General features: G+C 43.4%; 1 protein-coding gene across 1 annotated transcript; it reads right to left on the bottom strand.

Moving 5' to 3' along the window:
- Nucleotides 1–18,862: 18,862 nt before the first annotated feature.
- On the bottom strand, nt 18,863–22,065 carry LOC134969960 (putative nuclease HARBI1). The gene is made up of 4 exons (XM_063946102.1): nt 21,204–22,065; nt 20,748–21,120; nt 20,419–20,440; nt 18,863–19,416 (listed from the first exon to the last, which is right to left on the bottom strand). The coding sequence occupies exons 1-3, from the start codon at nt 22,021–22,023 to the stop codon at nt 20,437–20,439; spliced, it is 1,197 nt and encodes a 398-aa protein (XP_063802172.1). The 5' UTR covers nt 22,024–22,065; the 3' UTR covers nt 18,863–19,416; nt 20,419–20,436.
- Nucleotides 22,066–23,238: the final 1,173 nt, after the last annotated feature.

Genomic DNA, 23,238 nt, shown 5'->3' with positions numbered 1-23,238 from the left:
TTTCTGTAGGAATCATGGATAAGAAATATTTCCAAGAAACAATAGTAGAGAAATGTATGGTGCCATTTGTGAATAAATATTACCCAACTCACCATAGGATATTCCAAGACAATGATCCTAAACACTCCGCCTCAGCCAAATTTATGGAAGAGAAAGGTATGAATTGGGAACGCACACCACCAGAGTGAGTATTCTTTCAACAGTGTACAAGTAAAATTTTGGATAGCACTCTAGTACTGTAAAAAAAAATTTTGTTTAATAAACAGTACAATATTGTATGTTTAATTTTCTCTATTTACTGTAATGTACTGTAATTAATTTTTTCTATACGCTTTTTTTTTTTTTTTAATTAGATCACCAGACATGAACCCAATCGAATTAGTGTGGGCTCAATTGAAGAGGTACGTTAGGAGTGTTGCAAAGCCAACAACAAAACAGCAACTGGTGGATGGGATAAAGAAATTTTGGCTAGAAGTACTCACACCTGAACATTGTAATAATTATATAAATCACCTGTATAAAGTATTACCTGTTGTAGTTGAAAGAAATGGTCAAGCCACAAATATGTAGTTCTGTATTTTCTGTTTAAAATTTTAAATTGGTGCATTATTAAAAAAAATGATAAAATTGCCTTTGTCTGATTATTGCATAAACTAATGTAGAATATTATACAGTAGTAATGTTATTGATGTGTACTGTATGAACAGTTATTTTCAGTTTTATAAGTCCTGAATAAGAGTACTGTACATTTTGATCAGTGCAGTACATGGAATCGGATGTTGTAATACTTTATTTTTACATTAATATTGATGTTTTTCCAATAAATATTCAATTTTACAGTATGGTACGGTACAGTACATGAGGGTACCTGTACAGTATGATACGTCATTATGGGGGAGAAATACTGTATCCACTAAATGTACAGTAAAATGTTTTTTTCTTATTACAAACACACAAATGCATCTCAGATGGAAATATGCTATACACAGCAGACAGCTTATGGTGACAGAACTTCCCTACTGTATCCCCACCCATAGTCGTGGTATATTTTAGATTGCCTAATGAGACACTCCTGCAGCATTGCCAATGATTCATGTAAAACCTGTGTGCAAACAGTATCTGTATTGAATGCAAAGTACAGTAAGAGTACAGTATACAGTATTATCAGAGCCAAACCTGACCAACATGATGCCCTAGGCTAGATTTTGGCTGATGCCCTCTTGCACAGATGCTACGTAGTTCCGCCTCTAACCCTGCACCCCTTTCCCAGCACCATCACCCATTTTGGCGCTCCTACCCCCTATAATCTAAATAAGAACAATGTGCACATTTAGTGCCAGCCCAAAACAGTGTACAGTATGTTCTTGCTGGGAAGGGGCATGGTAACACAATAATACCCGAAGATGAAATGACACAACACAGTACTGCAACTTTATTCACATTATATCATGCAGTGGTGTCTCTTATTCTCATGACATCATATCATAGTACCACATTACTCCTAACAGTAATGCCCCTTATTCACATTACACCCCACCACATTCATCTTTATTTACATTAGACCACAGGTTCTCAAACTCAGTCCTCAGGACCCCACACAGTGCAGGTTTTGCAGGTCTCACAGAATCACAAGTGAAAAAATTAGCTCCACCTACTGTATGGACCTTCTAAAATGTGTCAGTTAGTAATGAATACATCTGTGCACTTGCTGGTTTACCTGCAAAACATGCACTGTGTGGGGTCCTGAGGACCAAGTTTGAGAACCACTGCATTAGACCATGCAGTAGTGCCCTTTCCTTATGTTACACCAGAAAATATTGTAGTACACCTTATACACATACAGTACAGTAATGCCACACATTAGTAATGCATTTCATATTTAAATTTTCTGATTTAATTTCATAGAGCCGCAGTCACTCACAGAATATAGGCATGTACTGTAGCATCTCATTTTATTCTGCAGAAGCTGATTATTCCCGTTTGGCTAGTTTGCCGCCTCTGTACAGTACAGTATATCACAATAGAAAAAAGTTATAGTGTCAGTGAAAAAAGCACCTCATGACAGATACTGTACACAAGCTCATGTCTAAATACTGTATACTGTAAGCAGTGACATTAAGGGGTACAGTACTGTATATGCAATTGCAGTCGAATTCCGGAAGGAATACGGAAAAAATGGACACGGGATCCCCCATCTTTTTAGAACCAGCACCGGGCTCTGCGCCTGGTCCTGGTGCAAAAAATAAGGGGGACAAAAAAAGCGTAGGGGTTCCCCATATTTTTTGAATCAGCACTGGGCTCCACTAGCTGGACAGATAATGCACAGCCGGGGGAGACTTTTATACAGGTCCCTGCGGCCATGGAATTAAATACCCAACTAGTCACACCTGGCCGGAGTACCCTGGAGGAGTGGGGGCCCCTTAAATCAAGGGGACCCCCCTCCAGCCACTCGATTATCTCTATCACCCCTGTGTATTGTAGCTAGGGGATTGTGACGCTCCTTCAGCATTGCCCCGTAGCCTGCAAAATCTGTGCTGTTATTTGCTCCATAGCTGAGTGCCTCCTAGGAGCTACTGTAGGAGTCACAGGCGGTAGCCATTTCAATTGAGTCTGCCCTGCTATAGAATTGTACAGGTATGTGTACATTACCGTACGGTGCATAGAACCTTTACAGTAGAAACTCTCCTGCAGCTTTGGCCTGCTTTACTGTATGTACTGTAAAACTTGTGTTTTGTCAGTTTGCTATGCGACCGAGCCCGGTGTAACGTACTGTACAGTACTGTAATGTGCATAGACCTCGCTTACAGTATCTCTGTGTATTTTGGCTAGGGGATTGTGACGCTCCTTCAGCATCGCCCCGTAGCCTGCACAGCTTATGCCATTTCTCATTCCATACCCAACTGCTGCCTGCCACGAGGTGGGGGTTCAGGAGGTGGGGGTTCATGGGTAGTGGTCGTTTTGACAGTGTGCTATGCGATTGAGTCCGGTGTACCGTAATACTGTATGCAATCCTACAGTAGCTTATCCCTCCCCTGTGTATTTTGGCTAGGGGATTGTGACGCTCCTTCAGCATAGCCCCATAACCTGCACAAGGGTTCAGGGGCGGCGGCCATTTTGCCAGTGTGCTACAGTATGTCATCGAGTCCGGTGTACCATAATATGCATACTGTGTATTTTAGCTAGGGGATTGTGACGCTCATTCAGCATTGCCCCATAGTCTGTACAATCTGGACTATTACTTGCTCCGTAGCCTAGGGCCTCTGTGGGGCAAGGAGTCATAGGTGGTAGCCATTTCTATTCAGTCTGCCCAGCTACAGAATTGTATGTGTACTGTGTACGGAGCATAGTACCTTAACCTGCATAGAACCTGCAGATTATGGTACACCGGACTCGATCGCATAGAACCGCTCATGCAGCTACTGTATGCCCTGGTTTGCAGTATGTGAATAAAACAAATAATAAAGTGTCTGAAAAAAACTACAGTAACATGCATTCGTACAGTACTTAAGGAATCGAACCCTGGACTCTGAGTATAGGAAGCGAAACACTTCACCACTTCGCCGCAGACAAATGTATAAATCCGTTGGTTTTGATTATGCTGTAATGGCTACGGGATTAGGACGATAACACTGTAGAAAATTCCTAATCTTGAGAGGCAATAGTGAACTTGTAACACACATCCATTTGCGACAGTGTACACTACTGGTTTTACAGTACTGTGTTTTGTCTGCGGGACTTGCACGCTCACATACAGTATTCATAAAGTATTGTAGATGGATCATATACTGTATGCTGTACTACTGTATTTGCGTCGGTGTCGTACTGTATATACTGTACAGTACTGTATTAAATAATGCAGCGTAATGAGTACAGTATTTGCTGTATGCAGCGTAATGAGACGCCTTAGTAAAGTAGTCCTTATTATGTATGTCAGTATTGTATTTTACGGGAGACCACACGCATGCGCAGTGGTGATTGTAAAAAGCGACATCTGGTGGCTGATCGCAGGTATTACACGTAAAGGTAACGCCAAACGTCAAATGTCTGTCTCCGTGCGATTAGATAGCCTCTCTGTGGCTAGGCGCGCCTCGCTACGCCACAGTACGCTGCGTATGGTCGAACGGGCCAACCGCCGCGGCCACTCAAGATAAAGGTGGCTACATCTGTATGTATGGAGGTGTGGATGTATGTAATAAACTTTTACTTTCAAGGTGTGTGTGTCCTGTTTTTATTGGGGTATTTTGTTAGTAGTAGTACTACAGGTACCAGCGGGCCCGGTTTTCCACCGCATGCTGGTACTTGTGGTTCTCCAAGTACCAGCTTGCGGGGGAGGCTTGCTGGGACTTGTAGTACTGCTACTAAAAACAATATTCAACACTTGTAAAAAAGGCTATCAGCCCCCCATCCGCCGCCCTTGGATGGGGGGGACAGCCTCGGGCTTCACCCCAGGCCCTTGGGTTGCTGGAGGGGGGGAACCCCTTGATTGAAGGGGTCCCCACTCCTCCAGGGTACCCCGGCCAGGGGTGACTAGTTGGGTATGTAATGCCAGGGCCGCAGGGACCTATATAAAAGTGTCCCCCGGCTGTGGCATTATGTACCTGGCTAGTGGAGCCCGGTGCTGGTTTTAAAAATACGGGGGACCCCTACGCTTTTTGTCCCCCGTATTTTTGGAACCAGGACCAGGCGCAGAGCCCGGTGCTGGTTGATTAAATATGGGGGAACCCCTGTCACTTTTCCCCCCATATTTTTTCAACCAGGACCGGCTCAAAGAGCCCGAGGCTGGTTTTGCTTAGGAGGGGGGACCCCACGCATTTTTTTTTAATGTTTTAAACAAAGTTTTACTTTTTACAAAAGGTGCACAATGAAGCCCAGCACGGATCGCACAGATCCGGCCGAGATTCATTGTGTTAAAGTCGGCAGTGTTTTACAATTCACTCCCGTAAAACACTGCCAAAAAATACGAATGACATCGAAATCGGTAAATACGAAAATGCAGAATACGACAGCTTAGTAAATTAGTCGTAATAAATTCAAAAAGTTGCAAATTTACACTTTCGATGTCATTCGTGTTTGAACTTTAACCTCAGTCGGGAAAATACGATTTTTAGTAAGTATACCCCATTGTCTGAGGAAGGAGCACCCCGAAACGTCACAATACATTTGCACTGCGGGGCTTTTTTTCACCAAGGAGATCATTGTTTAAGTCTCTGAGTGCCGCCTGTTTTAAGGATACTATGTACAGATGCAAGTCTGAGAGGAGGGCACCGGAGCAGGTTATGCATAAGCCCGGAGTGGCAGGTACATTGATTACATTGATATATATATATATATATATATATATACATACACTAGGTGCTTCATCGTGCCCTACGGGTGCTCTTCACACCGTCGCAAGGGGCTACGGCCCTTTAACCTCTGCACGCCTTTCTGGGGTTCAATATTTGTATTATATGGAGTATTACCTGCTTTCCTAGTTTTGTTAATAGTAGAATATTGCACAACAAAAGGGCGCCCGATCGTGATGAACAGCGCCTACTGGGCACAATGTACAGAATGTAGCAGGTGTGGGGGGGACCGCGGATGGGGTAGAGTGTCTGTAGATGTGGCGGGGGGCGGATGTGGGGAGGTGCGCGGATAGGGGAGGGGGTCGGGAGGTGCTGCGGGTGGAGGAGGGGTGGGGGAGTGGGGGCCGCAGACGGGGTAGGAGGTCCTGAGGTGCTGCGGGTGGTGGAGGGGAGGGTTGCCGCGGGTCGGGGAGGGGCAGGTGTGGGGCTGTTGCGGATGGGGGAGGGATTCCGGAGGCACTGCGCGTGGGGAAGGGGCAGGTTGCGGGGGTGCCGCGGTTGGGGTAGGGGGTCCAGAGGTGTTGTGGGGAAGGAGCATGGGTGCCATGGGTGGGGGAGGGGCAGGTGCGGTGGATGGGGAAGGGGGTCCGAAGGTGCTGCGAGTGGTGGAAGGGCAGGTGCGGGGTGCTGCGGGTGGGGTTGGGGTGGTTGCAGGGGGGTGCTGCGGATAGGGTCCGGGGGCGCTGCAGGTGGGGGAGGGGTGGGAGCGGGGGTGCCATAGGTGGGGGAGGGGCAGGTGCGGCGGATGGGGTCCAGAGGTGCTGCGGGTGGTGGAGGGGCGGGTGCGGGGGTGCTGCAGGTGGGGTAGGGGGTTAGGAGGCGCTGTGGGTGGGGCGGTTGTGGGGGTTACCGCGGATGGGGTCCAGGGGCGGTGGGGAAGGGTCAGGTTCGGATGTTTCTTGCGGTTGGAGGAGGAGTGGGTGTGGGGGTGCTGCGGGCGGGGGTGCCGCAGGTGGGAGAGGGGCAGGTGAGAGGATGCCTGCGGGTGGTGGAGGGGCGGGGGTGCCACCTCTGGGGTAGGGGGTCAGGAGGCGCCACAGTTGGGTGAGGGGCGAGTGCGGAGGTGCCAGCGGGTGGAGGAGAAGCGGGTGCGGGGGTGCCATGGGTGGTGGAGGGGTGGTGCGGGGGTGCCTGTTGGTGGGGGAGCGATGGGTGTGCTGCGGGTGGCAGAGGGGCGGGTGCAGGGGTGCTGCAGGTGGGGGAAGGGAGGATGTGGGGGTGCCTGCGGGTGGGGGAGGGGCAGATGCGGTGGTGCCTGCCGGTGAGGGAGGGGCAGGTACGGGTGTGCCTGCGGGTGGAGGAGGGGCGCGTGTGCCGCAGTTGGGGGAGGGGCAGGTGAGGGGGTGCCTGCGGGTGGGGGAGAGGAGGGTGCGTGGGTGGGGGAGTGACAGGTGCGGGGGTGCAGCGGCTGGGGGAGAGCCGGGTGCGGGGGTGCCACGAGTGGGGGAGGGGCGGGTGCGGGGTTGTCCATACCTCTGGTCCATGGCTTGAACCATGTAATGTCCAGGCCTGTTCAGGGAGTGAAAGACATGATGGTGGTGCTGTCCCCGCACAGGGTGGAGTTCGGTGGCCAGCTGCTGCAGGTGAAGTGTGCGGCGCGGTGAGCTGGTACCGATCCCCAGGTCACGCAGCTGAGCAGTCCCCCATGCAGCACAGAGGGGGGATGCGCCTGGAGAGCTGTGCCCCGGGCAGACCGCCGGCCAGGAAGAGCGCTGTGCCTCAGCCCCCTGTGCCTGCAGCCATGCTGGGACACCAGAAAAAGTGAATCCTGGGCTGGTTGTTCATTTACCCATCTCCCATATCCTATGTGGACTCTATTATCCTGAACCTGTCTCAGCTGTTCCTTAGCAATCTATTAGCCAGTGTAAGGTGACTAGTGTACCTTTGAAAGCCATAAAGTGTGTGGCAGGTGCACATTAAATCTAGGAGGCAGATGATGCATCTGCTGATTATCTCAAATGAATACCATGATTGCATAGTTTAGGTACGATTCGTGGAACTACACATACCAGCAAGTTGTACTGCATCTGCTGATTATCTCAAATGAATACCATAATTGCATAGTTTAGGTACGATTCGTGGAACTACACATACCAGCAAGTTGTACTGCATCTGATGATTATCTCAAATGAATACCATGAATGCATAGTTTAGGTACATTGAAAAAGAAAGTTTTTTTGTTTGTTTTTTTCCCTTTGTAAAGATTTAGTTGGCTGCCTTATTGGTATGTAATGCCTGTTTGTGTAAGTTAATTTATTGCCTTAGTTTGAAGTGGGATTGTATCGGGAGGAGTTTGCAATCATTGCATTCACATGGCAATTGTTCCTATTTAATGTCTAGTCTAAGGCTGGAAGCCGTCGGCTGGGAGTGCTTCCATAGAATTGCTGACATAAAAGTGTTATTATAAAATTAGCGTTATACCTGCGTTAAACCGAAGGAAAACAGAAAGGAAACATCAATACACCAACATTACCACAAATGGACTGCCTTAATGCCTCAAAAGTATGTTATTCATCTTATGCATATTATCTGTTTTTTTAACCTATGCAATGGCATCCCCAGTCTGCTCACTACAGTTCTCTCTTATACAAACTCATGTATGTTTTTGATGTAATGATTTTCTTGTAATTGTCATTACATGTGTGGGGAAGTTGCTCGGTGAAACAGCTAATTATTGCATGCTGACTTGCATGTAAAGCACAGAGTATGATTACTGATTAGTAAAAGAAAAAATTAACAAACACTGAGCAACATCACCAAACAAGTAATTTCAACTTTAAACTTGTCATTTATTTTGTACTTTCTTGACATGGCTACTAGTAACAGATGCACAGGCCAAATTCTTAAAGCTATGTGTGCAAATGCTAGGAGCTTAGAAGACAAAATTCCAGAGCTAATTGCAATAATGACAAGGGATAAACTGGATATTGTGGCAATTACAGAGTCATGGTGCAATGAGAATCATGACTGGGACATTGCTATACCAGGATACAATTTATTTAGGAAGGATAGAATAGGAAGAATCGGAGGATGGGTAGCAATGTATATGAAAAAAAACATAAATGCTACTTTAATACAAAATATTGAAGACAAAACTGAGGCCCTTTGGTTCACCATAGAAACCGGGGAGAAGGATATTATTCGCATTGGGGTGATCTATAGACCACCAGGCCAGGGACAGGATTTGGACAGGAACCTATTGTTGGACATCACTAAAATGGCTTTAAAGGGAGAAGTCATAATCATGGGAGACTTTAATTTACCTGATGTAAATTGGGAGGTTTTTTTTGCTAGTTCAGCTATAAGTGGCAAATTTCTAAATTCCTTACAGGGAGCATCTCTCAAGCAATTGGTGAGGGAGCCCACTCGCAAAGATTCCATATTAGATTTAATTCTCACAAATGGTGATAGGATATCAGACACATATGTGGGTGAGCACCTGGGATCCAGTAATCATCAAGCAGTATGGTTTAGTATAAAGACAGGATCCAACTCCTGTCACACAAAAACAAAGGTGTTGGATTTTAGGAATGCTGACTTTGCAAAAATGGGGAGATGTTTAAGTGATTCATTGGCGGGCTGGAGGGATTTGGAAGGAGTGCAGGAGCGGTGGGAAAACCTGAAAAGGGCAGTACTAAGGGCAACAGACCTTTGTGCCAAAAGGGTTAGGAAAAGCACAAGGTAAAGGAAGCCAGTGTGGTTCACAAAAGAAGTATCAACTAGTGTGAAAGCAAAAAAGCTGGCTTTTAGGAAATACAACAGACTCAAAATAATAATGACAAAGAGGTGTATCTTGACAGACCGCAGGATGCTAAGAAAGTGATCAGACGTGCAAAGGTAGAAGCTGAGGAGAAAATGGCCCAGTCAGTAGATAAAGGGGGCAAAACTTTTTTAAGTATATAAATGAAAGGAAAAAATCAAATGGAGGAATACTAAGACTTAAGACAGAGAGTGAGAATTTGGTGGAGGGAGACAAGGCAATAGCAGATCACCTAAATCATAATTTTTTTCTCCGTATTTACTACAGAAGGAGAAGGGAAGGGGCCACAGTTAAGCTGCAAGGACATTCATAAAAATAAGGTAGATGAAACTACATTTACAGAAGAAAAGGTCTTAACAGAACTTTCAAAACTAAAAGTGGAAAAATCAATGGGGCCAGATGGGATACACCCAAGGATACTAAAAGAGCTAAAAGATGTGCTGGTGGCACCATTAACAGAATTATTTAACAAGTCACTAAATACAGGTGCCATTCCAGAGGACTGGAAAAGAGCAAAAGTAGTTCCACTGTACAAAAGTGGAAGCAAGGAAGAAGCAAGTAACTACAGACCAGTAAGCCTTACATCAGTAGTAGGGAAAGTAATGGAAAAACTATTAAAAGAAAGAGTAGTGGAATATCTTAAATCAAACAACTTACAGGATCCAAATTAGCATGAACATTTACTGGTAGGAGATCATGCCAAACAAATCTTATTGACTTTTTTGACTCTGTGATGAAAATAATAGATCAAGGGGGAGCTGTAGATGTAGCATATCTAGACTTTAGTAAGGCATTTGACACTGTCCCACATCGCAGACTGCTAAATAAACTTGAAAGCGTGGGGGTGGATTACAAAACAGTTAAATGGATAAGAACCTGGATGCAGGATAGGAAACAGACAGATGTAGTAAATGGAGTGCAATCTTTGGAAGGAAATGTTACCAGTGGAGTACCCCGGGGATCTGTACTTGGTCCAGTTCTCTTTAATATCTTTGTTGGTGACATTGCAAATGGTATTAAAGGGAAAGTATGCCTTTTTGCAGATGATACAAAGATTTGCAACCGGGAGGGGTAAAACAAATGATTGATGACCTAGCTAGGCTTGAGAAATGGTCAAGAACGTGTCAACTACAGTTTAATGCAAAAAAATGCAAAATCATGCACTTGGGTCTCAAAAACCCAAAGGATAAATATAGTATCAAGGAGGAAACTACTGAGGAGGAAAGGGATTTAGGAGTCACTATTTCAAGTGACTTAAAAGCAGGAAAGCAATGCAACAAAGCAATGAGAAAGGCAAGTCAGATGCTTGGTTGCATAGGGAGATGAATCAGTAGCAGGAAAAAAGAAGTGATAATGCCACTGTATAGGTCATTGATACGGCCACATCTTAAATACTGTGTCCAGTTCTGGAGACCATATCTCCAGAAGGATATAAATACATTAGAGAGTGTACAAAGAAGGGCAATTAAAATGGTGCATGGCCTACATCACAAAACTTACCCGGAAAGGCTAAAAGATCTTAATATGTATAGTTTGGAGGAGAGAAGGGAAAGGGGGGACATGATAGAAACTTTCAAATATACCAAGGGTTTTAACAAAGTTCAGGAGGGAAACATTCTTCAAAGGAAGAGGAGTATTAGAACTCGAGGACATACACTGAAACTGGAGGGAGGCAGGTTCAGGGGAAATTTAAGGAAAACTTACTTCACAGAAAGGGTAGTGGACAAGTGGAATAGCCTCCCATCAGAGGTGGTAGAGGCTAAGACTGTAGAGCAATTTAAACATGCTTGGGATAGGCATATGGATATCCTTACAAAGAATTAAGGTTCAAAAAGGGTTGAGATTACCTAAAGGATAAAAAAGGGGCAGACTAGATGGGTCAAGTGGTTCTTATCTGCCGTCAAATTCTATGTTTCTATATGTTTCTATGATGTGTGAAACAGCAGTCAGGTTTTAAAACTCTGTGATAGTGTAGGACCTGCATGAAGGTGGGGTACCTTGGCGATCGGCTTGCAGGCTTTTGTGCATTGGCCAATCCACTAACTAAACCCCCATCATTTATTTATTGAAGTGTTGAGGATGAGTGAGCCTACTTGGGTGAGTGCTGTGTTCTCTGTTTGTGTATATATATATATATATATATATATAAAAGCAGATCTATTTACTATAATCTCCTTGCATGTCAGTCTAGCAGCTGTGCAGTTAAAGTGAGGGGAATCTCCACCTCCTCAGGGCTCTCATTAGCTGTTAGAAGAGAGGCCCCGCCCACTGCTCACATGTATTGAAGACAGAACACTAGGAGCATTCTATTTATAATGGGGGTCTGTACCCTCCTACCAGTGCACCTGCCTCTAGGAATGGTAGTCACTGGGAAGGCACTATGGCTTGCTGATTTTTGCATCACACTCTTCCATCAAACAGGACCCAGCCCAATGCTTACCATTGAAATTAATTGTAAATGCTGTGTACACCTGTTAAAAGTCGTCCGTCCCCCCCCCCCCCCCCCCCCAATAAATTGAAAAACAAAAATTAAAACAATTTGCCTGTCTAGGCAAAACTGAGTTTTCTACAATGATCACCCATAAATTGTCTCTGTTCAGTACTTAGTATAGCACTGCAGCAAGTGGTGGTTTCAGTGATTATGCCATGGCTGTAGATGACTTTTTTTCAGATGCATTAAAAACCAGCGACTTCTAAAGCACTTTCACTTTAATAGATTTGTAAAATTTTAAAACTGCCCTGCAAATCGCTAAGACTAGCATTTCACAGCACTGCTTATGAACATCATTTTTCAGAATGCCACCTAAATGTTAATTTACTCTAAAACAGTGTCTTCTAAATTGCAGCAATGTGTGAACATTAAGCTTCTGACAGTATAAGTGGCTTGTTTAATGCACATTTGAAGAATCTAGTACAAGTCATCCTAAGTATAGAAACATATTACAGCACGACATGTTCTTTGCGTGTTCTAGCAAATAAATGTTATATAATCTTTGTAACCCTTTCACTCCTGGCTCGAGAAGATGATTAGATAGAGCCTCACATTGCCGTTACACAGATTGGGATAATGGGGGTAATTCCAAGTTGATCGCAGCTGGATTTTTGTTAGCAGTTGGGCAAAACCATGTGCACTGCAGGGGAGGCAGATATAACATGTGCAGAAAGAGTTAGATTTGGGTGGGTTATTTTGTTTCTGTGCAGGGTAAATACTGGCTGCTTTATTTTTACACTGCAAATTAAACTGCAGATTGAACACACCCCTCCCAAATCTAACTCTCTCTGCACATGTTAAATCTGCCTCCCCTGCAGTGCACATGGTTTTGCCCAACTGCTAACAAAAATCCTGTTGCGATCATCTTGGAATTACCCCCATAATACCCTCTGATTTTGGATTTCCATCGCTTTTCAGGTGCATTTCTGTCAAATTACATATTGCCACCACAATCTAATTCAATGCAAATTGCGTCTTCGAGCAGTCCAGTAGGTGGTGTACCTTAAAATGTGGCAGCCATTAAAAATATGTGAGTCTTAAGTGCATTCCGGAACAGTGGCGGAATTACCGTTGGTGCATTGCACCGGGGCCCGCAGCAATGAAGAGGCCCAGCGTCTGCAGTCAGCGGTATTATCAGCAGTACTGTAAGGGCCCCTTCCAGAAAGTGGAGCTACCATTGCTACAGGTCCCGCCATCTCCCCTCCCCTGTGCTTTGAGAGGGCCAGTGTACTATGAGGGGAGGTGAGCTAGGGCCAGTGTGTCCTGTGAGGGGGGTCATAAGCTGTGAGAGGGCAGTCAGTGCTGCAAGGGGGGGACAGTGATCTATAAGGGGGAAGTGAGCTGTGAGGGGGCAGTAAGCAGTGAAGAGGCAGTGAGTGTGTGCTCGTCATCTCAGAAAATTACAAATGTCATTTGTGTTTCATTTATAACATTATATGTGTCACTTAAAGTGTAATAAATGCAAGAAAAATTAAATTTGTAATTTCCTGTGTCCACAGTTCTTTTGCGTAGTGGTGGTGGGGGTCCCAAAGCATATTTCTGCACCTGGGCCCAGCACTCACTAGATCCGCCAGAGTTATCAAAGATTCTAAGTATGCTCCTGTAGTGCTTATGGCCATGGATGGACTGGGGCTCGTTTTCAGCCCTGGCATTTGTGCACGCGCACATGTCGCAGGTGAGGGGGGCCACGAGTCAAGGTGGCGTGGACTCGCGGCATGCCCCCATATTTCTAAGAGACAGGCACTTTGGGCAGCGGAAGGGGACAATCTGAGAGCCAGGAACTATGCTGCACGCTGCCTTCTCGACTCACTGTGTGATCGGGCCGGCCCACCAGCCCATCTGGCATTTGCCAGATGGGCAGTCCGGCCTTCCTTGTGGCAGTGATTTTGGTACACTGATATTATTTTATTATTATTATTATTATATTACACTGATAGGCACCATTTCCCCTGCAAAAGGTACTTCTGGAATTAAAGTCAGGATGATGTGTTCCTGGGTCTCTTCTTGCTGGTGCCATTGTGGGGGTATACATGGTCAATGTGATGGACCTGTAAACATAAACATGTGTAAGTATCATAATGTTCTATTAACATGTATAAAGAACCTTAAAATATGTTGTGTAAAATCCTGCAAATTTAATTAAAAATATTTCTACTGTACTCCCAGAAGAGTATAACTATATTGCTAACCACACGTAACCGCACAGAATTACATACTACATTTAACAGGTGGAGATGACAAGTACAAAACTTATAAGCCCTGCTCCAATGAGTGATGCCCACAATCACGGCCTCGGATGGTGTTGGCTGGGCCCATAACTTATCAGAAATAGTTCCAGAGAGACAGAGGGGAATTCATTTTGATGTTATACCCCTTTTCCACCAAAATCCCATGTCCGACCCAGGTAATTAAAGTTAAGAGGGTTTCCCCCCCACATGGAACTTTAAAATCCACATGTCCTCATTTCCAGTCACCCCAGAAAAAAGGAAAAAGGTCCAAAATAGCATGATACAGTATTTAATCTACAAAGCAGTAAAACATAACATAAAAAGAACAGTGATAACTGGACTCTCACCCGATCGAAATGTCTAATATACAGAAACAGACAAACGAGCATAAGAGGTAAACACAGGCGTCCCTGAGTGCTCCACTTACGATCAGTCAAGTGAGTCCAGCGTTCCTGTCCCAAACCTCCTTCCCAACGCGTTTCAATACACCTGGTATCTTTGTCAAGGCATATGGAGGCTGTGTGAGACAGGGTATTTAAATTAAACCCCCACTAATTACCCTAAAATCTAAACCTAATTCCAGACATGGATTACTAGCTACTAAAGCATCCTATTGATACAAAGCAAATAGTCCATTCCCAGCTATGCCTGCCGTATCTTCATAATATCTTAACCACCCAAAGAGCATTTTTGACAGCTGTTAATGCCCGCGATGTCTATACGGATTCCCTTTCCTGGTTCCATTTTCCTCCGGAAATTACGTTGTGCGTTCCACATCTAAAAGCAGGGCACACCCAGAAGTCCTCCTGCGGCCATGTCCGGAAGTGCAGTGCGTGTCATCTTGCGCTCCACATCTTAGTCAGGCTGTGCCTGGAAGTATCAACACAGTCATTACTCAAACGGCCGTTCCCAGAAGCACAATGCGGTTCACCTTGCGTGTCACATCGCGTTAGTATTTCCTGGATTCCAATAGTCATTTCTGGATCCCAGTAATAATTGAGGGTAGCAGGATATTTGAATCTTATTCATAATCATTGCACTGACGATCATATTTATTTGTACAGAGATAAAATGGAGGAAATTCCTTCATCTAAAACATACATAAAAAGAATTCATAAAAACAAGGTATTAAAAGAAATTACAGTACATCCAGCAAAAAGAAAACATGTGGGCTACAAAAACCACTTTAACTCAAAATCCTTATTTAAACCTATAGGCACAAGGGTTTTATATTTATAAATGAAACTCATTTCTTCCTTTGCTAATTTTGTCATAATGTCTGTCTATTTGGGGCTCAGACTGATTTTCTTAAGACAATATAAAAATTTTTTATACTGTATACTTCACAACAATGTGATGATTTGAAATGTGCGGACAGGGCGTGCGTGTCTAATCCCTTACGGATATTTCTTAAAAGCTCACTAATCCTAATTTTTAGTGGCCTGCTGATCCTTCCGATGTAAAATTTTCTGCATTCACATTCAATATCATATATCACATTTTGGGGGTCATTCCGAGTTGATCGCACGTAGCAACTTTTTGCTGCCCATGCAATCAACAAGACTATGGGGGAGTGTTTTTTTCCATAGCAAGGCTGCGATTGCTTGTGCAGCCCTGTTATGCAAAAAGAGTTTTGTGTAAAACAAGACTATCCCTAAACATACTTACGATTTCAGCGATGCAGGTCCCGGAATTGATGTCAGACATCCGCCTGGACACACCTACGTTCGGATCTCCACGCCGCGAAACGGTGAGTTGACGCCCCGGAACACTTTCCTCCTGTCAATCTTCTTGCAGTCGCTGCTGCGACCGCTTTCTTCGTTCGCGGCGTCGCAGCCCGACGGCCGTCGCTGGGCAACGAAGCGCCTGCGCAATGCGGCCGCCACGCATGTGCAGTTCCGACCTTATCGCACGGCTGCAAAAAAGTGCAGCGTGCGATCGGGTCCGAATGACCCCCTTTGTGTATGACATGTGATGAAATCTTTTATGATGAATTTCTTACCATTAATTTGCATCTCAACCTTTTTCTTAACAAAAGAATTGGGTATGCATTTACACGCCATACATGAGTACATCTTATGCTCGTTTGTCTGTTTCTTTATAGAAGACCTTTCGATCGGGTGAGGGTCCAGTTATCACTGTTCTTTTTATGTCATGTTTTAATGCTTTGTGGATTAAATACTGTATCACGCTATTTTGGACCTTTTTTCTGGGTTGACTGGAAATGAGGATGTGGATTTTAAAGTTACATGTGGGGGGAACCCTCTCAACACATATGTTCTGTCTACTCGTATTGTAGAACCTTTTATATGGTAGGAGTCTCAAATCATTTATATTATATCCTTTGTGGAATGCTTTATTGCCCTATGAGGTGTTCTAGCTGTTGTTTTTGAGGAACTTTCTAAGAACAGAGGAATTGGCACTTGTGATTGACATCGGACTGAGACTTGTGTCATTTATTGTCAGAGCGCCGAGGGACTCTATATTGGTGATATTGTTCTTTTCCATGCTACAGATGGAGCCGCACTCTTCTAGTGGCTCCATATCAGGCATGCACTCCCGGCGGGACTAGGCGGTCCGGCGCCTAGCCCCGCTAAGGGAGTGCACAGAGACGCTCCCATTAAAGTGAATGGGGCGCTTGCACGTCTCAGATGCGCACACGTCTCAGACGCGGCGATGGGGCGCAGCCAGCCGCAGATGGAGCCACGATTAGCGTGGCTCCATCTGTACATGAGTCCAGTTTGATGATCCTCTAGGAGGAGTTGTGGTAAAAGATAAAGCACCTTTAATCTAATACACAGGTGAAAATTAGAATATCGTGCAAAAGTTAATTTATTTCCGCAATTCAACTTAAAAGGTGAAACTAATACAGGTTGAGTATCCCATATCCAAATATTCCGAAATACGGAATATTCCGAAATACGGACTTTTTTGAGCGAGACTGAGATAGTGAAACCTTTGTTTTTTGATGGCTCAATGCACACAAACTTTGTTTAATACACAAAGTTATTAAAAATATTGTATTAAATGACCTTCAGACTGTGTGTATAAGGGCCCTCATTCCGAGTTGATCGCTCAGTTTTTCGGTCGCACAACATATTCGCAAAGTTGCGTTAGTGTACTAAATTTGCGAACATCCGCCCCCAACGTATTTTTGCACATTCGTACGCAGTATTACACAAAGTGGGCGTACGCCAAATGACATCGCAGTAATGCGAAACCATCGCAGCATTGCGAAGCCTTCGCAAAAACACATATTTCATCGTAAAAATACTAAGTTTTAGTAGATTTACTCATTTTTCCTTAAAATTGCACACTTTTAAGGTAAAACGCAAAATGAAATTTTTTTTTGCGATTAAGTGAAATTACCCCTTTCATTTTAAAGTACACAAGCCCTTGTCAATTACGAATCCAATTAGTGTAATGATTGATAATGTTCCTAAACAATTAAGTCAGGCCAAAAAACCAGATTAACACTTTGTTGCCATAATTGGCCATCAACATGTAAAAGTGTTTTTAAAAAAAACTATTATATTTTAAAAATTTGTTTATCTTTTTTAAAAGATGTTGTTTGTGAATGAAGGTGTTTACATGTTTATTAACACAATAATCTCCTAACTGATTTTTTAATTGTAAACTTACGTTACATGTGAGTAATGTTTAATTTAAACTATTTCTGCCTGCCATTCTGCTGATCCTTTTTTGCATTAATAAGCACAACACCCGGTTAACTTGAATCATAATTTTTTTATATTTTTTAAAACATTAAGATTTTTTGCAAAAAAACAAAATCATGTAAATTTTTCTAAATCATCCAGACAACTTAAAACACCATGCAGGTGTTGTCGCATTCTGGCAATAATGCCTCCAAAACTTGTTGGATCTCCAACTGCAACATCTGAAATTAAGAAGCAACAGAAACATTAATAACTGAATTACATTACTTATTATCCAAGAAAGGCACAAAGCACACTTAAATGCAGGCATGTCAAAACTGCTGGCCTCCAGCTGTTGTGAAACTACATCTACCAGCATGCCTTTTCCCAGTTTTGTGGTCAGAGAATGCAAAATCTGTGTCAGGGCATGCTGGGATGTGTATTTTTTCTCCAGCATGAGGGCCGCAGTTTGGACAGGCCTGCTTTAATGCCTAAGTGACTACATCATGGCTGCTTTAAGGCTAAATCAGTAGCATAATACACAATCCTGCTCAGCAATGTTTTTTTTTTAAACTAGAAAGTGAACCACACCATGTTGTCCATTTTCTACTACGGGAGTTCAATTTAAGATGGGAAGTAGACCATAGCAAACAAACAAATTAAACATGTTATCTTGTAAAAGTGGGCATAACAATTTAATTTCTAATCTTATTGGTTGCTATGGTCAACATCCCATGTTAAAGATAACTACCATCTTAGTAAATGTAACACCATGTTGCCATTCATTCACATCTGGACTGAAGAGAATTAAATTTAAGGAGGTTTGGTCCTGCATGATCACACTGCATATCAACATCTTCAGAAGGACTACATATCCTAGCATGCCCACAATCCATGTAAATCCAGTTTCCGAAATAAGGTAAAACAGGTTTAATTTTTACAAATTAGCATTTTGTGAGTGTAACTTTAACACCACAAATCATTGTGTTGTTCTGCTTGCTAACAAAGTGAAGCATGTGTTTTGAAAGTGCAAACATTATGAATAGAGAGGCACAAGTGTTAAAGACTAACAACATACTAAACTGCACTCAGCTATAAATGTTTTTGTGAAAAATAAACACATATTAAACTATGTAGTCCTGGCAACCCTGTCAAACTAATTAGTGTCGACCTAGAGTGGACACACAACACATTGCACACATAAACACTACATATAATGATACTCTAAAAAATATCAATGCAACATGAACACCATCAATAATTAATGAAAATGTGTACCTTGCTAGCTGATTTAAAACAGTACAACAGTGCATGTTTGTACATTGTAAGTGTAAGTAGGTCATATTTTGAACTGAAATGTAAAAACACTTACCTTCCTCAGCAACATTAGGGTCACCACTGACCCCATCAGGGGCTTCTTCTGCCCATTCTGTGGGTGGTGAAGGCAGCTGGATGGGGGAAGGAGGAGGGATTGGTGAAGGAGGAGGGATGGGGGAAGGAGGCTGGATGGGTGAAGGAGGAGGGTTTGGGGAAGGAGGAGAGATGGGGTAAGGAGGAGGGTTTGGGAATCTAATTTCTGAGGGTGGGTCTGATTGAGAGGGCGAGGGGGGCGGAGAGAATGTTAGGCCAATAGAGGGTGAGGGGGGCTGAGAAGGGGAGTTGGAAGTAGAAGGAGAAGGGGACTGGGAAGGAGGAGAAGGGGTCACAGAAAGAGAAGGAGAGGTGGGCTGAGAAGGGGAGTGGAAAGGGGAGTGGGCCTGGGAAGCTGAGGGGGCCTGGGAAGCTGAGGGGGACTGGGAAGCTGAGGGGGATTGGGAAGTGGAGGGGGAGTGAGAAGGGGAGGGGGACTGGGAAGTGGAGGGGGAGTGAGAAGGGGAAGGGGGCTGAGAAGCTGCCTGATGTGGGCTCACTGGATGTCTTTGCCGTTGTGGTCGTCCTATAATGATATTTGTTGGTAAATTTTATTTGCATGTTAAATTACATACTAAACATTTGTAAATTACACTGTTCTGTTCCATGTAAAAAACACTTTTTTTTTTTTAACAACACATTTTAAAATCCTCTTCATGTTGGCCCCAGCAACCAAAATGTTTCAAATAAATTATTTGGACGCTCATTCCTTAATCTATTCCATTGAGTCATATTGATTGGTCTAGGCAACATCACCAGATCACTATTCAAGCCACCTTATTATATAGACACCACTGATCAAGTTTTTGGGTACAGTTTCCTGCCTGGGTATTAATTCTGTACAACATGCACTTGTTTGGTAACACTTTGACACAGTCAGTACTGTTTGCCCTAACCACACACACTGTCCTATTTTTATAAATTGTTCACTCAGTGTTGCTATTAGCCTACCACTTAGTATAAATTTGCAAATTTTATGCTAATAATCTTATGTAATGTAACTTACTGCGTGCATGCATTTCCCTGATTTGCTGGCGGATCTCCGCCAACAGTTCTGGAGTCCTCCTGCGGAGATCACTCCATCTCCTCTCCAGCTGGATGATTGTCTGCCTGCTGCGGACGCGAGACCGCAGTAGGTGGCGGACCTCCGCGTAGGCCTCGCGCTTAACCCGATTTGGGATGAAGCGCCCAACGCGGCCTACGCGCCGGTCCATCACCGCAACCAGGACGCGGAGCTCCCGCCTGGTGAAAGGTGCCGCACGCATCATGGCAATGGCGTTTTCCTTATTTGGGCATATATTTATAGTGTCTGTTAGCATGTGATTGGTCCAAAATCTATGCTGTCATTTCTAATAACTTTATTGATCTTTGCAATGCTGGGAAGAGCAGAGTGTTAAATCGCACGAGCGGAAATACGCAGTCGCAGAAGGAATAAAAAAAAAAAAAAACAAATAAAACCCCAACACAAACACAGACACAGACGCACACACAGTTTTGTTTAAATTTCGAAACATATCTGTGTACTCACCACAGTTTGTGTGATCATTCAGCTGGACAGTCACAAAGTGGTCAACATTCATTTTAATTTGTTTGTGTGTTTGTTTAAAAAAACATGTTTTTAGGAAAGAAAACAAATAAGGACACTATTTAGCAACATAACATTATTATATTTGCAAATAACACATTGTAAGCTTAACCTGTTTACGGATATTTTTTAACAAAAATATTACAGATTCCCACACACCAAAATAATTACACAATGACCTTACAATAGCTTAAAAAAATACAACATTACAAAATGAACATAAGCATACTGTGTTTTTTTTGTTAGAATAAAAAAAAAAAAAAAAACTATACCTGAAATATTCTGCAACAATGCTTGCCCTGACTTGGCTCCCCCTCCGTGTAACACTCCCCCCACCGAAGTGTCGGACAACCCCTGGCTCCTCATCAGGCAATTCCTCTGTCTGAGGAAGCTCTACGCTACTCCTTACCGCGATGTTGTGTAGTATAGCGCACAGGACCACTAGTTTACTTGCCATCTCCGGCGAATACATGATGTCGCCACCAGTGCGGTGGAGCACACGAAACCGGCCTTTAAGGACCCCAATTGTGCGCTCCACCAGCTGCCTAGTGGCAGTAAGCGCGGAGTTAAATGCCGTCTGTGGTCCTGGCCTGGGATTACGGTAAGGAGTCATGAGCCAGGGGGTGCAAGGATATCCACGGTCTCCTGTTTGATGAGAATAAAAAATTAGAAAGAGTATATTTTGTAAAAATTAGTAATTTTAGGCAAAAAATAGTGGGCCAACTCACCCAATAACCACATGTCTGCTCGTTGACTTGATCTTAATCTGTGCCATATCCCTGATTGTCTAATGACATACGCATCATGGGAGTTTCCGGGAAACTTTGCATTCAGGGAAAGGATCTGGAGGGATGGCCCACAAACAACCATTACATTCAGAGAATGAAACAGTTTCCTGTTTCTAAAAATGTCTTCATTATGTCTTGGTGGCTGAATAGCTACATGTGTGCCATCCACAACCCCAATAACATGTGGGAAGCGACTACCACCTTCCTCAAATTGCCGCTTCACCACATCTAGGGCACCAACATCCAAAGGCATAGCAATAAATTGCTTCACACGCTTTAGGAAAGCCTGGCAGACACGCCGCAGGACCTTACTGAACTGGCCCTGCGACATGCCAGCCAGGTCTCCAACCACATGCTGATAAGAGCCTGTAGCCAAAAAATGTAACACAGCAAGGAATTGTGTCAATGGTGGTATTGCTGTAGGATACCGAATTGAAGACTCCAGATCACTCTCTATTATGGAGAGAGTGTCTAGGATTAGATGTGGTGGCAGCCTGTATCTACGCACAACAACATCATCTGGCATCCCAAAAAGTAGGACACAGGGTTGGAAAATTGGTGGCCTAGCACGCCTCCGTTGCCTTGGTTGATGAGGAGCCGGTTGTGGTTGTGGGGCTGGCGGTTGGGGTGGGAGTGCTGCCGTGGGTTGGGGAGGTAGGGCTTCTGCTGCGATAAACACTGACATCACACACTTTAAAAAAATATAACAGATATGTTGAATAAGACAAAAGCAAAGCTCAAAAAATATACAACAAAACATTTTTAAAAAAAGGGGGTGTCAACTTACTGCAGGAGCATAAGACATATTTTCTGTGTTCAATTCAGGATCAAAATGAAAATGATACCAAAAAGGAAAAAAACAAATTAAAAGTTTGAAATCTACATATTTTAAAATCATTTTAATATAAAAAATAACAAAAACAATACTCAGAGCATCAAACACATCACAAACACCTACGAAAAATTTTCGCAAAATAGGCTAAAAATAAATTACAAAACAACAACCAAAGTTATCCCTTTAGTAGCTAGTACAGGCAAGAACAGCACTACTTTGCACAACAATCCTTGAAATAAATTTAACATTTATTATCAAGATGGCAGACAAACATAAGCAAAACACTTTGAACAAACACAAACAGGTACCAACACAGGCCAAGGGCACTTACCTGCTCCAAAGAAAACAACAGGCAAATTCGAGTTATAGATCACACTCCTTGAAATCAACAAAAAGGGGTTACTTCACCCAAAAAAAAACACCTACAAAAGACCAAAAATTACATTAAAAACAACATAGAGACCATTAACACAAACAGGCACCAACACAGGCCAAGGGCACTTACCTGCTCCAAAGAAAACAACAGGCAAATTCGAGTTATAGATCACACTCCTTGAAATCAACAAAAAGGGGTTACTTCACCAAAAAAAAAAACACCTACAAAAGACCAAAAATTACATTAAAAACAACATAGAGACCATTAACACAAACAGGCACCAACACAGGCCAAGGGCACTTACATGCTCCAAAGAAAACAACAGGCAAATTCGAGTTATAGATCACACTCCTTGAAATCAACAAAAAGGGGTTACTTCACCCAAAAAAAACACCTACAAAAGACCAAAAATTACATTAAAAACAACATAGAGACCATTAACACAAACAGGCACCAACACAGGCCAAGGGCACTTACCTGCTCCAAAGAAAACAACAGGCAAATTCGAGTTATAGATCACACTCCTTGAAATCAACAAAAAGGGGTTACTTCACCCAAAAAAACACACCTACAAAAGACCAAAAATTACATTAAAAACAACATAGAGACCATTAACACAAACAGGCACCAACACAGGCCAAGGGCACTTACCTGCTCCAAAGAAAACAACAGGCAAATTCGAGTTATAGATCACACTCCTTGAAATCAACAAAAAGGGGTTACTTCACCCAAAAAAAAACACCTACAAAAGACCAAAAATTACA

The sequence above is a fragment of the Pseudophryne corroboree genome, chromosome 11 (assembly GCF_028390025.1).
Source record: "Pseudophryne corroboree isolate aPseCor3 chromosome 11, aPseCor3.hap2, whole genome shotgun sequence".
NCBI classification, from domain to species: Eukaryota; Metazoa; Chordata; class Amphibia; order Anura; family Myobatrachidae; genus Pseudophryne; species Pseudophryne corroboree.
Note: the sequence above shows the minus strand (reverse complement) of the source record. Positions and strands in the feature narration are given on the sequence as shown.

Coding starts and splice junctions, on each gene's coding strand:
- LOC134969960 (XM_063946102.1), bottom strand. CDS start 22,023: ATGTTTTGTTGTATATTTTTTGAGCTTTGCTTTTGTCTTATTCAACAT. Junction 21,121..21,203: donor AGCAGACATGTGGTTATTGG/GTGAGTTGGCCC, acceptor CTCATCAAACAG/GAGACCGTGGATATCCTTGC.